This window comes from Mchenga conophoros, linkage group LG11 (assembly GCF_057382185.1).
Source record: "Mchenga conophoros isolate Kocher_MC1m ecotype Shallow Benthic linkage group LG11, M_conophoros_male_GT1.1, whole genome shotgun sequence".
NCBI lineage: Eukaryota > Metazoa > Chordata > Actinopteri > Cichliformes > Cichlidae > Mchenga > Mchenga conophoros.
In genome coordinates this window covers 18,478,675-18,495,398 of record NC_140536.1, presented here as the reverse complement: position 1 = coordinate 18,495,398, position 16,724 = coordinate 18,478,675, and the positions used below count along the sequence as shown (strand labels likewise).

General features: G+C 41.4%; 2 protein-coding genes across 6 annotated transcripts; both read left to right on the top strand.

Moving 5' to 3' along the window:
- The first annotated feature begins 3,172 nt into the window (after positions 1–3,172).
- LOC146563897 (uncharacterized) lies at positions 3,173–7,666 on the top strand. 2 transcript variants are annotated; one of them, XM_085291267.1, is made up of 5 exons: positions 3,173–3,307; positions 4,016–4,182; positions 4,269–4,384; positions 5,269–5,412; positions 5,513–7,666. In XM_085291267.1, exons 2-5 carry the CDS (start codon positions 4,038–4,040, stop codon positions 6,350–6,352), a joined length of 1,245 nt encoding a protein of 414 aa, XP_085147393.1. In that variant the 5' UTR covers positions 3,173–3,307; positions 4,016–4,037; the 3' UTR covers positions 6,353–7,666. The 2 variants fall into 2 exon arrangements, with proteins under 2 accessions (XP_085147393.1, XP_085147394.1); XM_085291268.1 differs by lacking the exon at positions 3,173–3,307 and adding an exon at positions 3,323–3,833.
- Positions 7,667–8,821: 1,155 nt separating this feature from the next.
- Positions 8,822–14,549, top strand: LOC146563896 (uncharacterized). Of its 4 annotated transcripts, XM_085291258.1 has the most exons (5): positions 8,830–9,089; positions 9,317–9,920; positions 10,544–11,511; positions 12,180–12,915; positions 14,194–14,549. In XM_085291258.1, the coding sequence occupies exons 1-5, from the start codon at positions 9,012–9,014 to the stop codon at positions 14,205–14,207; spliced, it is 2,400 nt and encodes a 799-aa protein (XP_085147384.1). In that variant the 5' UTR covers positions 8,830–9,011; the 3' UTR covers positions 14,208–14,549. The 4 variants fall into 4 exon arrangements, with proteins under 4 accessions (XP_085147385.1, XP_085147384.1, XP_085147383.1 ...); XM_085291259.1 differs by having other exon boundaries at positions 8,822–8,900; positions 12,180–14,549; XM_085291257.1 differs by having other exon boundaries at positions 8,831–9,089; positions 12,180–14,549.
- The last annotated feature ends 2,175 nt before the right edge of the window (positions 14,550–16,724 follow it).

Genomic DNA, 16,724 nt, shown 5'->3' with positions numbered 1-16,724 from the left:
ATTCCCATGGGCCTGTTGTGGATGAGTTTGTTTCATGGTGTGATCAGTCCTTCTTAATGATTAACACCTTGAAAACCAAGGACACGGTTATTGACTTCAGGAAGTCATCCCTCCATCCTGCACTAACAGTGGTAAATGGTGCAGCCATTGAACTGGTGGAGGTTATAAGTATTTGGGGGTTGTTCTTGATAAGTCTCTGTCCTTTGAGTCACATCTTGCTGCTACAGTGAAAAAGGTTAAACAAGGACTGTACTTTTTAAGGAGGTTGAGAGGTTTTAATGTTTCATCTGAAATGTTGACTCTTTTTTATAAAAGTTTTATTGAATCTGTTTTAACTTTCTGTATCATTGCTTGGTACGGTAATATGTCCCTGAATAATAAGACCAGACTTGCCAGCCACTTTAACCAGGTTGTTAAGATTTCAGGGAGGTCTCAGGTCCAGCTTGTGGACTTTTATAACAGGCAGGTGCTGAGGAAGGCAACCTCTGTCCTGTTGTGTTCAGATCATCCTCTCTTTAATGATTTTCAACTGCTTCCATCAGGTCGTCGTTATAAAGTGCTTGCAGTGAAGACAAAGAGACATAGATTGTCTTTTGTACCTAGTGCTATTATCATAGTTAATAGAGCCACACACTGTGCTGGAAAAGAAGTGTAAAAAGTTGTTTGTTTTTTTCACTGTGGCCATCATGATACTTTTGCCCTCAACTATTTATTTTCACCTGATCTAGTTTACATTCTACAGTGAGCTTATTTTTTGGCTCCGAGTTTTATTATTAAAAAAGTATCATTTATTTGAGTTTTAGAAAACAATAAAGGACAAATGTTCATTTATTCATTTGAGGACTGCTTACAAGTACAAAAGAAAAATGTGCCAAAACATATTAAAGCTCTTGTGTACTGAAATAACCAAGTAGGACACAGTACTGCAACAATAACAGAAATTAAAGAGCATCGGTCACTAGACCATCTTCCACTAATGCTGCGTAACAATAGTGAAAACTGAAATGACTAAAAGAAAATCTATACTAGCACACAGTCGATGCATGCCTGTATGAGGTTTGAAATACAGTATATTACAGAGTACTGTACAAACTGGTGGAAAAAATTAATTCAAGTTACAAAAACACATCAAAATGGCCAATCCATGACTGATTTTTTTTTTTTTTTTTTTTAATCCAGGTATGCTTTTAATGCATTGGAAGTGGGTTTGGGTCATTGTCATGCTGAACAATTAAGCAATTGCCAATCAGAATATTTTCCGGTGGTATTACATGGTGAGAACAAAAACAATCTGATGGTACTGATGCTGCATTCATAATTCAGTCAATGTTGATAAAATTGGGGCGATCATGGCTCAAGAGTTGGCAGTTTGTCTTGTAATCGGAAGGTTACCAGTTTGAGCCCCAGCTCGGACAGTCTCGGCCGTTGTGTCATTGGGCAAGACACTTCACCTTTTGCCTACTGGTGGTGGTCAGAGGGCCCGGTGGCACCAGTGTCTGGCAGCCTCGCCTCTGTCAGTGCGCCCCAGGGTGGCTGTGGCTACAATGTAGCTTGCCATCACCAGTGTGTGAATGGGTGGATGACTGAATGTAGTGTAAAGCGCTTTGGGGTCCATAGGGACTAAGTAAAGCACTATACAAATATAGGCCATTCAAATCACCAATGCTGTCAGTTAAATTTTGGACTAGACCATGACAAAGCCTTCACTGATTTTCAGGCCAGTAACTTGACATACCTCAGCCCCTTTTCCCTGTTTCCCTTCCTTATGAATGGCTTCTTGGCAGCCAGGCTTTCACTGAGACCATTTTTGATGAGATTGAACAGTAGATTGATGAAGTCAAGGGCCAAATCCACCACTAAGGATGTCACTTTTAGATACTGTTTGTCTGTTATTTAAAAGCTCTTTGTGAAGAATTATTATAGTTTTCATTTTCAAATTCGTTTTATTTGTATTTCGTTTTGACTTTTTGTTTTTATTTAGATTAGTTTCATTTAGTTTTCAGAGTGGATTTTCTTGTTTCAGTTTAGCTTTTACTGTTTATAAATCTTTAGTTTTTGATATTTTTTATGAGTTTAGGTGTAAGCATTAGAGTTTGTTAATTATTAGTATTCGTTAGAGACAAGATTTCAGAAAATTATTATAATAAAAAACATTTTCTTTAGATTTTATTTCATGTTAAAGAGTTTTACAATAGCTCACACATTTTCTTTTTAAATCTAGTTTTAATTTTTAATTGCCTTAAAAAATTGTTGCATCTAGTTTTAGTTTAGTTTTAGTTTAGTAATAATAACCTTGTTTGGGAATTACCTAGTTGGTGCAATATAAATTGGTCCTTTGCTAAGTTTTCTGTTTTCTCTATACACGAAATCAGCTCACCAATTGAATTAGGTACATTCTTATGCTTGAATTATTCTTAGATCAATGTGAAGTGGCTTAACAAACAACAAGAAACACTCCTCTGAAAATGTTGAGATGTAAGACCTGAACTGTGAAAGAGAAAAAGCAGTCAATGGCCAATAAAAAAAACTTTGAAAGACCTTCAGAAAGCCTGGAGAACTAGACCGCTTTTAAAGGCAACTTTTAAAAATTACATGAAAGTCTGACTCATTGAAAGCAGAATACGATTAAATGAGCGGTGGAATAATCAAATAATTCAGCTATAACAGTAAATTTTACAAACTGGTGGTAAAAAGTAAATTCAAGTTACAAAAGACATCAAGATGAAAAAAAGGAATCTGTAGACCAGATACTCAGTTTTAATCATTAGCGGTACAAAACTCCATCTGCGCGTGTGTGTGTTCAGTATATGTTAAAAACACAGTAGTACGCTGAACGATTACTACAGTATGTAGTTGTTTTGTGTCACGTGACAAAGATCGAGCATAGAATCGATCTTAATAGAAAAGATTTATTCAAACAATTCTGCCCGTGTGTATGCTGTAGTTGATTGTATTAGTTATCTAAGTAAAATAGCATGTAAGAGTCAGAAAATAACATTACTGTAATAGTAGTCCGCGCAGTAACATTGTTAATGAGTTTTGTTTTAAATTGAAAGTTTTATTTCTTCACGTATGCAATGTGATAAAACTTGTGTTCTGTATATTTGCGTTGGGTAAACTCGGCTTGCTCATATACGACCATTTAGATTTTGCATCTAAATATGAATCAATAACAACATCGAATACTTCCAGGCAGCCATCTTAGCTGTACCGACGGCCACCACACAGCAGGAAGTGTCCGATCTATCGGTTGCACTTCTCTGGGGTCAACTCTCTCAGTCAAACTACCCTGAAAGAGCGGTTAGAGGTAATGGCTACTCTAGCTTCTTAGTCGAATTATTTGCCTTTCGTTTAGGTCTTAGCTTGTTTTGTAATGATTCGCGGCAGATACATTTAAATTTCAGAAGATGAGTTCAAAACTAGCGTGTAAAAAAAAGGGGACACGAAAACTCTGTGGTCCTCTCTGGGAATCAGTGTTGTTAGCGCCAACCTGCAAACTAGTAGTGAGCTAGCTAACGTTAGCGCGCTAACTTAGCACGGTACTTTTGTTATTAACGTTAAAATAAACATTTAACTAAGGCGGTTGTGTGCTATTGAAACGCACTCAGTTTACCGCGTGGATATATCAAGGCTCTTTTCGTGAAGTGAGCAATGTCTGCCACTTGCAGAGCTGTGTGGAGGTAGCTAGCATGGCTAGCGGCCTTAATGTTACGGTAACGTTAGCTAACAGTGGCTAAAACTTGGGTAATTCCCGCGGACTAACAGTTTCACGGCCTTTGGGTTTTATACGCGGCTCATTCTAAAACTGTTGCATTGGCGTTATTTCAACCAACGTAAGTAACCAACCTAGTAAGGCGATTATTTTTCTGTATAGTCAGCTGTTGAACTTAACGTAATGAGCACATATCTGCGTTTCTGGCGCTGTTATGTTTCCCGCTGTTTATTAAACTAGTGTTTGTTCCACGTGGTAATTAAACTTTGTTTCGTGTCTTTTTTGTTTTTAAATTGACTCCAGGAAGAACAGGGAACATCGCACCATGGACTCGGAGATCTTGAACATAGAGGAGATCGTGATGGGACGGGGCTTGCCGGATCCACCACCCGAGGCTCCCCCGGAAAAGCCGGCAGAACCATACAAACCCATCACTCTGAATGGACCTCCGGCTCCCTCGGTTCATTCCTGTGAGTGATGCAGCGATCATACCTTTTAAATCAGCTTCCTAAAAGCAACAACACATAATAAATTTGACATTCTGTTGTGGATTCAGACCAGCATGAAAACCTGCAGTGCTTCCAATGCTTCATCACGTTCTGCAGTGCAAAAGCCAAGGAGAGACACATGAAGAAGAGCCACCGGGAGGAATACAAGCAGCAGCTTCAGCAGGTGAGAAGAACAGAGTGTGTCATTTTTAACTAAATTGATGACCTTTTTGTGTCTTAATCTATTCACCAGAGTTCAACCCTGCTCAATGATGGATAGTTGGGATTTTTCTTTTTAATTTCTTTTCCAATTTTGCAATAATGAAACTTAAAACCACAGATTTGTGGGGGTTTTGTGGTTTTAGCTGCCATTGACCCATAAACAAAGTCCTCCTTTGGTGGATAAAGTTACTCTAAGAAATAGGGATGTTCCAGTTTATGTTGAAGAACATCGATCTGTAAAAACACCCCATGTGTTTGAGAACAATTTATCAAGAGTAATCACTTTCTCAAGTCACTAGATCATCCTTTAAGTTCAGCCTATGTGTGTAGCATCTTGCACCAAGCAGAATATTGCACACATTGCCCTGGTGTTGCAAATGTTAGCATTCCGAGGGCTAGTAATGTCCCATTTGTGTTCGCCTCATTAGTTGCTTCGCACGTTACATTACGTGCTGTTATGGTTCTTTTGTCCATTAGTGATCTTCTGTATCACCGTTGCAGAAATCTCCATCTTTGAGTCCCATGTCATCTGGAAATCCCTGTGCACCCTTTGTCATGTAAAAGCCTGCACAGTCAGACTTCCTCAGTCTTAACCCATCCTCATTCATTTTGAAAATGACTGCAGCGAAGAAAATCGGGAGGCGTCCGACCCACTGAAATGACACCATAGTGCAGGTTACACTACATAGCTTTCGCATTATACACTACTCCTCAAGGCACCAGATTGCTTCGGTTGAGTCCGTAGACACCCGTTTTTCGCTAAAGGAGCCTTCACACAACTATATGTCCAAAACATAAGGTTTTAAATGTTTCTCCTCCCCGTTCTTTTTGGTCATCTTTTCTCAGGGAAACACATTGTTCACATGCTACGTGTGCGACCGCACATTTCTGTCATCTGAGGAACTGACGCAGCATCAGCCAACACACAGCAAGGATGACAAGCCCTTCAAATGTGTTCACTGCAAAGAGAGCTTTAAAACGTTCTCTGAAGTGAGTATAATTTAGAACATACAGCAGAATGAATCAGTTTCTAGCTTTATGTGTTTGTGCTTAATGTTTGTGCATAACCATTTACTTCTCTCCTGTCTAGCTCACATCCCATAGAAGACAGGTGTGCCCAGAGAAACAGATGGTTTGTAAAGATTGCAATGAAACGTTCCGTAGTGCCGGACTGCTGCGTGCTCATCGCCTGACCCAGCATCCACGCCCAGATGTCGAGACTACAGAACAGCCAGAGGATTCTACAAAAACTCATCGCTGTAAGAAGTGCGGCCAGGGATTTGAAGCTGAATCAGAGCTGATAGCACACCAGGAGAAATACCCCGAAGGTCAGCAGTGCAACGGCAGCACTTCATCTGTCAAGAAACGCGGACGGCCCGCCAAGGCCGAAGACGCGGCAGGTGCTGAGAAAAAGGGAAAGCGGAAAAAGAAAGAGGAAGCAGACATTCCCGAGGAGACCGTGAAGGCCAGCAGCACATCAGACGCGATGGCAACCCCAGCGGAAGAAAAAGGGAAAGCAGGCGGAGCAAAGCGTGGCCGTCCCTCGAAGGTGACAGCAAAGTCAGAAACGGAAGATAAAACTCCCGAGGACGAGAGTCAGGCTTCAGCAAAGGAGAAGAAACCTAAAGCAGAGCCGACCCCACCCCGTCAGCACCCGTGCCCCGAGTGCGACCTCACATTCCCCGGCTTGATTCAGCTCCGTGCTCACAAGAAGGAGAAGCACGCCCCACGGAAAGCCCACCCCTGCGAAGAATGTGAAGAGAGCTTTGCCCGTCCAGAGCAGCTGGATGCTCACATGTCCCGGGCGCACGTCGTGGGCCGATTTGCCTGTCCGACCTGCGGGAAGAGCTTTGGCCGAGAGCGCACATTGAAAGCTCACCAGAAAAGTCACCCAGAGGAAAAGCATGAAAATACAAGTGGAAAAAGATAATTGAGGCATGGAGACTTTGCAGATTTTATTCATAAATTTTCCTTTTACCCACCCCTGTCTCTCTTTTTCTTTTCTTTTTTAAACTTTGGGGATCTCGTACTGCAGATGATGTTGGTTTTTGAGAATGAAGTTATGGTGAGATTGATTTTGATTACCGACTGTTGAAATTTTGGTCTAAGAGACACATCTCCTAAATTAACTAACCAGACATGAAACCCAACTATTACACCGTTTGTCACAAAATATTCTGTAAAAACAGAAACTGTTTGGATTAACTTTTTAAAGGATTTTCTTTTTTAAGTGTGAAATGCGTGTGAATTTATTACTTTGTCTTGAGTTGTTGAACTCACTTTGTGGTTAAAAAAAAAAAAAAAAAATGTCTTCCCTCTTTTTTTTCCCCCTTAAAGTTTGGGCAATTACATGTGTTGAGGTATACCTGGTAGTGATACTATGTTTAATTGTTTAGTTATTTTTTTGTTTGTTTTGTTTTTGTTTTTCAAGAAGAATTATGTCATGTACAGCTTCGGGTTCTTATTGTGCATTTTTACACTTAATATTTTGATTATGTTACTTTATAAATTAAGTCTCATTGAGGAGGAATTTTAAAATAACACGATTAAGCTCTGCTGAAAGTTTATTTTTTGCTAAGTGCTCCCAGTTCAATGTGGAGTGGTTGGCATGTGGGCAGAAATGATCCACTTTAATCCTGATTTGTCTGATGCTAAAATGTACTCCCTTATTTTTTCACTTGTTTAAAGGACCAGTGTGCAGGATTTAGGGTGGTCTATTGGGCAAAATGAAGTAAAATATTCATAATTGTATATACTAAACTGGAATTACTAACCACATTAGTATCTACAGAGGGAGAGGATTCTCACCTGAGAGGTCCGTGTAGTTTTGTAGAGAAGAAAACTCTGTAAACATAAATACATGCCATCCATGTAAAATGCAACGTAGGTGTGTCATGTAGTCGCCATTTTTCTATAGTAGCCTGGAATGAACAAACCAGACCTTAAGAAGGGCCTTTCCTGCTGCTCAGTCACAAGTAGTTGTATATGCTTGCAAAATGACTTTGGTTGCTATCTGCAACCTCACCACTAGATGCCAATGAATCCTACACAATGCTCTTTTAAAATGATCTTTAATGTCTTAGACATTTTTGAATGGGACTGGTGGTTCTTTAATGCTCTAGTATCCAATAAGGAACTGTGTATATCATGTGTTACTCACTGATTGGATTGTTCTCTCCCCACTGCAATGTGTCTGGACATGAAATAAAACTTGCTATCCCAAGGGAGGCTGCTGAAAAGATGACTCAACTTACTGTTTCTGTTCTTATTTGGAATTCAGGAGCACCAATTAAAATGAGGAGTTGCATTGCTTGTGGTGATAATGCAGTTTGTTTTGAAAAAGATGCATTTCATGTGGTTTTGAAATTAGTATCTATTTTTAGCGTAATGTTAAGAAGGCCTTTTTCCCCAAGCCTGGAAGAGAACTAAGTCTAAATGGTGGGTTTTCATTGACAGCTGAATCACTAAAACAAATGTCAGACATGCTCTTCCTAAGTAGCCTGTGGCATGATGTTATTTAGGATTTTCTGATGTTAATGCACTATTAGGTACATCATAAAGGTCCAACTACTTGTTAATTTCTAATCAATCGCACAGCAGAAACTAAATGCAGTGGTATGTAGACATTGTCAAGATGACCTGCTGAAGTTCAAACTGGGCCTCAGAATGGGGACGAAAGGTGATTAAGTGACTTTGAACATGACGTAGTTGTTGGTGCCAGACTGACAGGTCTGAATATTTCACAAATCCACTGGGATTTTCACACATAACCATCTTTAGGGTTTACAGAGAATGGTGCATAAAGAGAAATTATCCGGCCATTTATCTGGGTGAAAATGACTTAGTGACGGTAAACAATGGAGGAGAATTACAAGACTGAAATTGATAGGAAGGTAACAGTAACTCAAAAACTGCTGTTGTGCATTCAGAGCATCTCTGAATGCACAACAGCAGAAAGGCACACCTGGTGCCACTTTTCTCTTTCTGGCTTCTCAAATCTACATTCGAAAGTATTATTGTGTAAGATACTGAACCCTCAGTTTCTCCTGATGCATCAGTGTGTATATGAGACTGTTACAAAGTGCATAGGGGTGAATGAGACTTGTAGTAAAAGGGCTTTGAGTGCTCAGCTGACTAGAAAGGTGCTATGTGAATACCAGTACATTTTCTGCCATAGCTTTCCATTATAACCTACATATAAAAATCTCAGAGAATCCATGCATTTATATGAACGTAACTAATAAGATACAAAACTGACTTTAATACCTATGCATTATAAGACCAGTCTAAATCACACTACATATTATCTTTTTTACAAAATGTATTTAAAAGTTTCTTAAAATATTGCCCTGCTTGCGCACCTGTAAGACCGTGTAATACCACTCCGAGCCACCAGGCGTGCTCCAGCGTTTGTGTGAATTTTTTTCCCTGTGTTTTCCTTTTTGTCCTTATTACCTCGATGTTCATCTTCGGTTGAGGTGAGTTTGTAGCTGGCTAATTGGGTTATCGGGCTTATTTTATGTCATGCTGAATAGTGCTTTTGTTTTTATCGTACAAACTAGACGTGTCATATGTTTCGATATGTATAGATGGTTTTTTTTGTAAAGCTAGCATCGAGAGAAAAGGTTGTAAAAACCACGCTTGGCTTCATCTGCTTCTCCTGCCAGGTGAGAAAGGTGACCAGCAGTTCTTTAAGGTGTGGCATGAACGACTTTAAATTAAATGTTGAGAATAAAAAAGGATCCTGAAGACTTGTAACAGTCGCTCGGCAGATCAGCTGAAGCACATTGTGCTAGTGTTTGTTTATTAGTACACGTGCACTAACTGTGAGACGCGTTAGCGTTTTAAATGTTAGCTGAACACGGACCCCTCTCTCTGTTTCATGTCTCCTCAGCCTCCAGTCATGTCCATTGAATACACCATTGATATCCAGCTGACAGAGTTGGGATTTCCGGACATACTGCAGCCGGAGGAGGCTTTGGTCAGACAAACACCGTGTCGCTCCACATCATCTGATGGCTCCATCTCACCCAGTCACTCTCCCACTTCACTTCCAACCAAACATAAACCGAAACGGCTGCTCAGAGGTGGCAAAGTAGTAGGTGCAGCAGGACAGACCTCAGACACCCAAGAAACCACAGTGGCCTCTGGTCCATCCAAACGGACTGAGATGTTAAACTGTAAACGGCTGAATCCCACAACAAAAAGGCTGCAAGACAAACAAAGTGGCAGCGAGACAGCACTCGCCGAACCGTCAGCACCCACAGTGATGAGTGATCCCATTGCTTTACAAGAAACTACAGACATTCCCCCGGTGATCGCTGAACAGGAAGGAGGGGGTGTTGATGGAGATGGAGGAGGGCAGAGACCTGATGTAGACATGGCTGAGGGTGAATCGGCGGAAGTGCAGGAGGATGACTCGGATGACAGTGAAGTGTCAGAGGTGTATGAGGAGGAAGAGGTTGATGAGGAAGAGGAGGATGAGGAGCTAACTAGTGGTAAGACCATATGTTAATATCACACATGCACCCATGTGCAGGTGAAAGGTTCAACACAAGATAAACAAAAAAACTAAATATCAGATTTTCCTGTAATTAGCACGTAGTTGCTCCTGATACACAAACTAAATGCCGAGTAAAATGGCCTTATTTGCATAGTGGTTTTGAAGTCTGAGCTTGTGATAGTTTCCCTTAGTGTCAACAAATCTCATGAGAACAACAAACAACAACACTGCACTTGGCCTTGCAATTGTTTACTCATTCGCATGAACCTTGGCACTATAGTGCCTAGATGTGTAAAGCGCTTTGGGGTCCTTAGGGACTAGTAAAGCGCTATATAAATACAGGCCATTTAACGTCTCCTAAACAGACACTCTACAATAATACATACAGAGGAAAAAAAGCCCAACAATCACATGTAGTAACAAGTAGTAACTACATGCTGGCTGGGACTGAAATAGGACAAAAAGGCAGGTGTTTCAAATGATGGCTGTCATTTGAAACACTGACATGGAATGTGTTTTTTTCCCCCCTCAGTTTTCTCACTGGACAAGAAAAAAGAAGTGAAAAACAGCAGATGACTTTTTAATTAGCACACTTCCTTCCTTTTTCCCCCCCTCTAGAGTCGAGTCAGTCAGGTGACTACCGGTGCAGCGTGTGTCAACAGCATCTGCCCTCCAAGTTCAAGCTCCACGATCACATGAACCTCCACACAGGAGCACGCCCATACTGCTGTGCAGAGTGTGGGAAGCGCTTCTGCCAGATATACAACTATCGCGTCCACCTGCGCACGCACGCGCAGACCAAAGTGGATCGTCTCCAGTGCCGAGTCTGTTTGATGGGCTTTGCGTCGCAGGAAGATCTGAACGACCACCTGGCAAAAACTCACTTGGAGGACGAGTTCTATGAGTGTGACCTGTGCAAACGCGTGTTCACGTCCCTAAAGGCATGCGAATATCACGTGCAGCTACATAAGTGTATGCTGAATGTCATGTGCGAAGTGTGTGGCCGCAACTTCTCATCGCCGAAATCCCTGGCGCGCCACCGGAGGAAGAAGTGCCACCGTAATTTTAAATGCACAGACTGCACAAAGGTGTTTACCAAGAAGAATGCACTGCTAAAACACAGTTTCTCCCACCTGGGTTTGTTGCCTTACACGTGTATACGGTGTCGCTGCCACTTCCGATTGGCTAAGCTGTACCGCCAGCACAAATGTGAACCTGAACGCATTCACTGCGTGGCGTGTCTGAGGGAGTTTCTCAGTCAGGAGGACTTCCAGCAGCACAAAAAGGACACGGGCTGCTGGGGCAATCAGGAGCCGAGTGAGAAAACGAACGAGATCAGATGTTTGGAGTGCGGACAGAGGTTTGACTCGTCAGAAGAGCTGAAGAAACACGCTGGAGCTCATCAGAGGGTGCTGAAGTGCGCTGAATGCGGGAAGGGGTTCCGGTCGGCCTTGCTGTTGATGTCCCACATGGGCGGCCATGCCGGGCAGTCACCCTGCCTTTGTCAGAGCTGTGGACTGGGCTTTCCCCACCAGCAGAACTATGACAGCCACCTTAAGACGTGTGGACAAACACCTCAGTCTGCGGTGAGTGTGTGAAACTTACAGAGAAGTTTTTACACTGCTGCTGCCTCTTCTGTTAAAGCACGCTAAGAAGATTTTCTATCTTCCAGATTTCAGTTTGGCACAGAAATACTTTAATGAAACAACTTTATTTCAAAATCAAGTTGCACAGATTAACTGAGCTAGTCAGGCCAGAAGAGCGCGTAGAGCCTCCTACAGCTGCTGCTGGTTGCCATGGAGCTATGTGGATGAGAGCAGCCACTTTTCTTTGGCAGTGGATTTTAAGGGTTGTGGAAAACTATTTCCTCCAATTCGCAATTACTGTTTATATCTGTATTCTCAAACATGAGAAACCTGCTTAATCGACTAACCCACAAGTAGCCAGGTGTCTGTGTGTAGGTTTGGCTGTATTTCTTAGCCAGCTTTTTTTGTGTCAGCACAATGATTCTAAACCAGGATCAACTATTGACATATCTGAGTAAATAGGAGTGCACATCGGTCTTATCTTACTTTTGATCTTACTCATTGCAGGATGTTTTTGTGCAACATGAGCAACCTTTATAGCAACCCATCGTTTGTTTTTGTTTTTTTGCTCTGATGTAGCTACAGATATGCTCAGAAACCTGTTTCCAGGAACTCTTTTCATATCATAAAGTCACACTGAAATGCTTTTGCTATTTTTCCCCTTCTAGAGTGCCACCAAGAAACGTGTGTCTTTAAAGAGCTCTGCACTGGAGAGAAAAAAGCACAGCACTACACCAGACTCATCAAACACAGCAAACGCAGTCACTTTGCCCGCTGTTGTTTTAAACAACCCTGCTCCACCAGTCGAGGATACTAGCAATCCAGGTCACGTGACTGAGGGTGTGTCTACTGGCACTGGTCCATCGGATGGGTTGTGGAAGCTAACCCTTGATAAACGGCCGCCTGCTGGTGTCAATCTTGTCTTGTTCGTTCCTGTTTGTCCAACACAAGCCAACGGGCTCCCGCTCCCATCTGCAATCCCTCAGACACTACCCATCACAGCTATGCAAGCTCTGCCTGAGGGTCCACTCGCAGTTGGTGCTGCTCTTGGAGCGACACTAAGTGCCCCACTGGATCTGTTAACTGGGGTTAAACAGGATCCAGAAGCACCCTTGGATCTGTCTAAGAAGTCTGCAGTGACGTACCTTCCTGTTAAAGGTGAACCAGAAGAATTTGAAATCTCAGGACAGGCTGTAAATGCTGGAAGGCAAGAATTTGGAAACCATCACAGCAAAGTGACAGCTAGAACAACCTCAATAAAGACAGCTCCCACAGGACTCATAGTGGATATAAAGAAAGAGCCTCAGACTTCTGGTTGTGATTTGTGGTCGTCCGAATCAAGCCAACTGACAGACTACAAGCTAGAGAAAGAGATTAAGATTGAAGTTAACATTTCAAGTGCTGGTAAGGAAAAATAAAGTAAAGCAAGGTCGGAAAAGGAGAGAAAGATCACATTCCCTACCCTGTAAAGGAAGCATTTAATATACTGTTAGAATTACATACATTACTGTGTAATTTGTATATTGACCATCATACGGTTTTATGACAAGGCAGCATTTTCCTATAACTATTCCCACTTTTGTCAGCAGGATAGACTATTAGTGTGACTGTGGTTTTTGTTTCAGAAGCTCCATTCAGAAAAACGTAATATTGCTGGCTTCATCGGTTTATTGAAGGGGATTTTTTTATGCCTTTACTTCATTACTGTTACAATGGTGGATGCTCATATTAAACATAGCCAAAGTATGATGTCAGTGAGGGTGTACTCACACTAGACACGGTTGCCTGTGCATGATTGTTCCTGCTCCCCTGCACTCAACTATCTAGACACAAGTATGCATTACTTTGTCTGAGCATCTCAGCTCCTCCCTCTCTCGCACACACCCTGAAAGGCACTCTTGTAAGCTCACGATTTTTTTTTTTTTACATGTTGTAGCTTAATTGGAAAAGTCGTGTCTCCTAAATGAGTTTTGCCGGAGCCGCTATCACTGAGAAAGCTGAAGTTAGTCAGCAGCAATTGCTCTACACATCAACGTCACAACAGAACCACTTTTGTAACATGTTCCTGGTACAGCACCCAGCAATCACAAAAGACAAATGAGCTCGACTCTGAGGTTCAACTGCACTCCTGCATGATACAGATCGTCTCATGTGAGTACACCCTGACCAGGGATATCCTTGGTTGGTCATCTCAGGCATACAGCTATATGTATAAGCACACAAGCTCCTCCCACCTGCTGTATAAAACTGTTTGGGGGGTAGGGGTTGCCATTCAGAGGAAATGGAGCTCCATCATTGACAGTATAAGAATATGTCTAGCTTATTTTGAGCTTTGAGCTCATAGGTCACTTTATCATGAATTGGCCTCTACTTTCAGAAATATACAATGAGAGAATCTCGATACGTGTGCAACAGACTGGAGACGGAGGAATATGTCTTTACCCGTTCAGACTCGATGATGGTTGTCTAGTAAGACGATCATCATCGCTTCCACAGAACGGTGACCAGTGTGCTGGTTCAGACCTGAAGCTGACCTGCTCACATGCTGTTCATATTAACAGACAAGGATCCATGTCTGAAAGGGGTCAAAGTGTGACAGTTTTCTTGCATCTGTAATTTAAACAAGACATTCCAAGCTTTTATTTATCGAGGCACTTTTTTCTTCTTTCCTTTTGCATTCAGATATAAGGCTGTAAATTCAGCCTGCTGGAGGAAGAATGAATGGAGATGAATCCTATGCAGTGTGATGCAGAATTTCTATTAGCATTAAAATTTCTGTCATGTTCTTATCGTCTTGGAAAACTGATTCTTTTTGTAAACTGTGTCAAAACTAGAGGGAAACAGGGTTTTTTTTTTCTTCTGAAAGCTTGTTTTGTATAGTAACTAGCATTTTAGTGCTATGTTAAATATTTCATTATGAATGGTACTGATTAGTAGAATGAATAGATGTCTTCTTGTGATTAACATTTCATGACTCTAAACAGTCTGCAGGTATATTTTGTTTTTCTAAAGGTTAATAAATGCTTGTTTGGATGCAAGGTGAGTCGCACTGAAACTGTTTTTTTTAAAGTTTGCCTATCTACAGTATTGCCTTCTGTTGCAAAAAGTTGGCCTTAAATTCTAAAAACTACCAAATGAAAAAATATATGTGCCAAAATATAGCTCTCGTTAGGGTCATGAGAAGTCCGAAACCATACAGCCACAGAGTCAGACATAGTGAGGTTCATTTCCTGTAACATCTTTGAAAAATGGATATACTGTTTATACCCCTATTTAACTGTCTAAATGAGGTCAAAACGTAGTTATCACGCAACTCTCTCACACTGAACGAGGATAAGTCAGAAGTTATAGTTTTTGATGGCCACGCCCGCTGGAACAACTAACTGATGCCTTAGGCCCCTTTGCTAGCCATCTCTCGCTCACTGTTAGAAACCTTGGTGTTTTCCTGGACAGCTCTTTCAAACTCAAGAAACAGCTCTCCTCTGTGGTAGAAAACAGTTTCTACCAGCTGCGTCAGATATCTATCTTTGAAGGACCTTGAAAAGTTATCACTTCCAAATTAGACTACTGTAATTCCCTCTACTCGGGCCACCCGTCTTCCTCTATTCACCGGCTCCAGTTAGTTCAAAACGCAGCTGCGCGTCTCTTAACTGGTACTAGAAATTATGCCAACATTACACCTGATTTAGCCAACCTATATTGGCTCCCTTTTGAAAATCATATCAATTTCAAAATTGTCTTGCTTACCTTTAAAATTTTAAACAATTTGGCTCCCAGCTATCTATGCGAACTCCTCCATTTGTATATCCCTAATAAGGCACTTAGATCTTCCAATCAAATGCTCCTGACACAACAGAGGTCTTGTCTGAAGTCCAGAGGTGATCGGGCCTTTGCTGTTGTAGCACCTAGACTCTGGAATAACCTCCCTCCTTATATTCATTCCTCTGAGTCCATCCAGTCTGTTAAATTGAGTCTTAAAACGTATTATTTTAGTCTGGCTTTTGATTTAAACTAATGTTATTTCGTGGCTAGTTATGTTTTTTCCCCTATATTGTTCATATTGTTTCCTGCCCTCCTTTTAACTGTTTCTTTTTATTCTGTCTTATGCTATTGCTCTGACCGACTGAAGCACTTTGGTCAACTTTGTTGTATTATTATGTGCTATAGAAATAAATTTTGATTTGATTTGATTTGATATACACAGCAGGTAAAATAACTATCAAACACGTCACCAATTTTCTAAGTAAATGTATTTCTAAAGGTGCTATTGACATGAAATTCCCACCAGATGTTGGTATCAACCCATCCAGTCCACACATGCAAAGATATCAAGCCACAGATGTCCTTGACACAGGGACAAAGTACTGAACACTTACTGAAATGTAATAATTTGTATAAAAGCCTTTGCTGGTGATGGCAGCTTCACATGCCTCCTATATGGAGAAACTAGTTGGATCAACCTTGGAGCTTCTGTGGGTCCCTTCCATGATCTCTATTTTTAATAGATTTTCACTTGGATTCAGGTCAGGTGATTTAATGGGCCATTCTAGCAGCTTTTCTTTTCTCTTTAACAGACCAAGTTTCCTTGGCTGTGTGTTTGGGATCATTGTCTTGCTGAAATGTCCACCCTTGTTTCATCTTCGTCATCATCATAGATGGCAGGAGTTATATGAAGCATGCCAGTGCCGTAGGGTGATGTTCCCACCTCCAAACTTCCCTGCTGGTATGGTGATTTGGGGGTGATATGCAGTGTCTTTTTGACCTCCAAATATGGCATCCAAAAAGTTTAATTACGTCTAATCTGAGCAGACTATATTCTCCCAGTATTTCGCAGGCTTCTCTAAATGTTTTTCAGCAAACCTTAAACACACTTCAACGTATTTTTTCTTCAGCAGTGGAGTCTTGTGTGGTGAGTGTGCATACAGGCCATGGATACAGGCCATGGCAGTTGACTGCAGTACTTATTGTTTTCTTTGAGTTGCCTGCTGATTCCAGGTCTTTCCATAGTTCTCCACAAGTGGTCCCTGGCACTTTTCACTCCTGCCAGAAATCTTCCCACTTCCAGATTAGAGCTCCAACAGTGCTCAGTGCCATCAGTATATTTTGAAACAGGAAGGATTTGTGAGAGATCTCATCATGAGATATTTGACAACTTGGTAATGAAACATTTTTATGAGCCATCAGCTGGGAGTGAACCAGCTGGTATTAAAGCC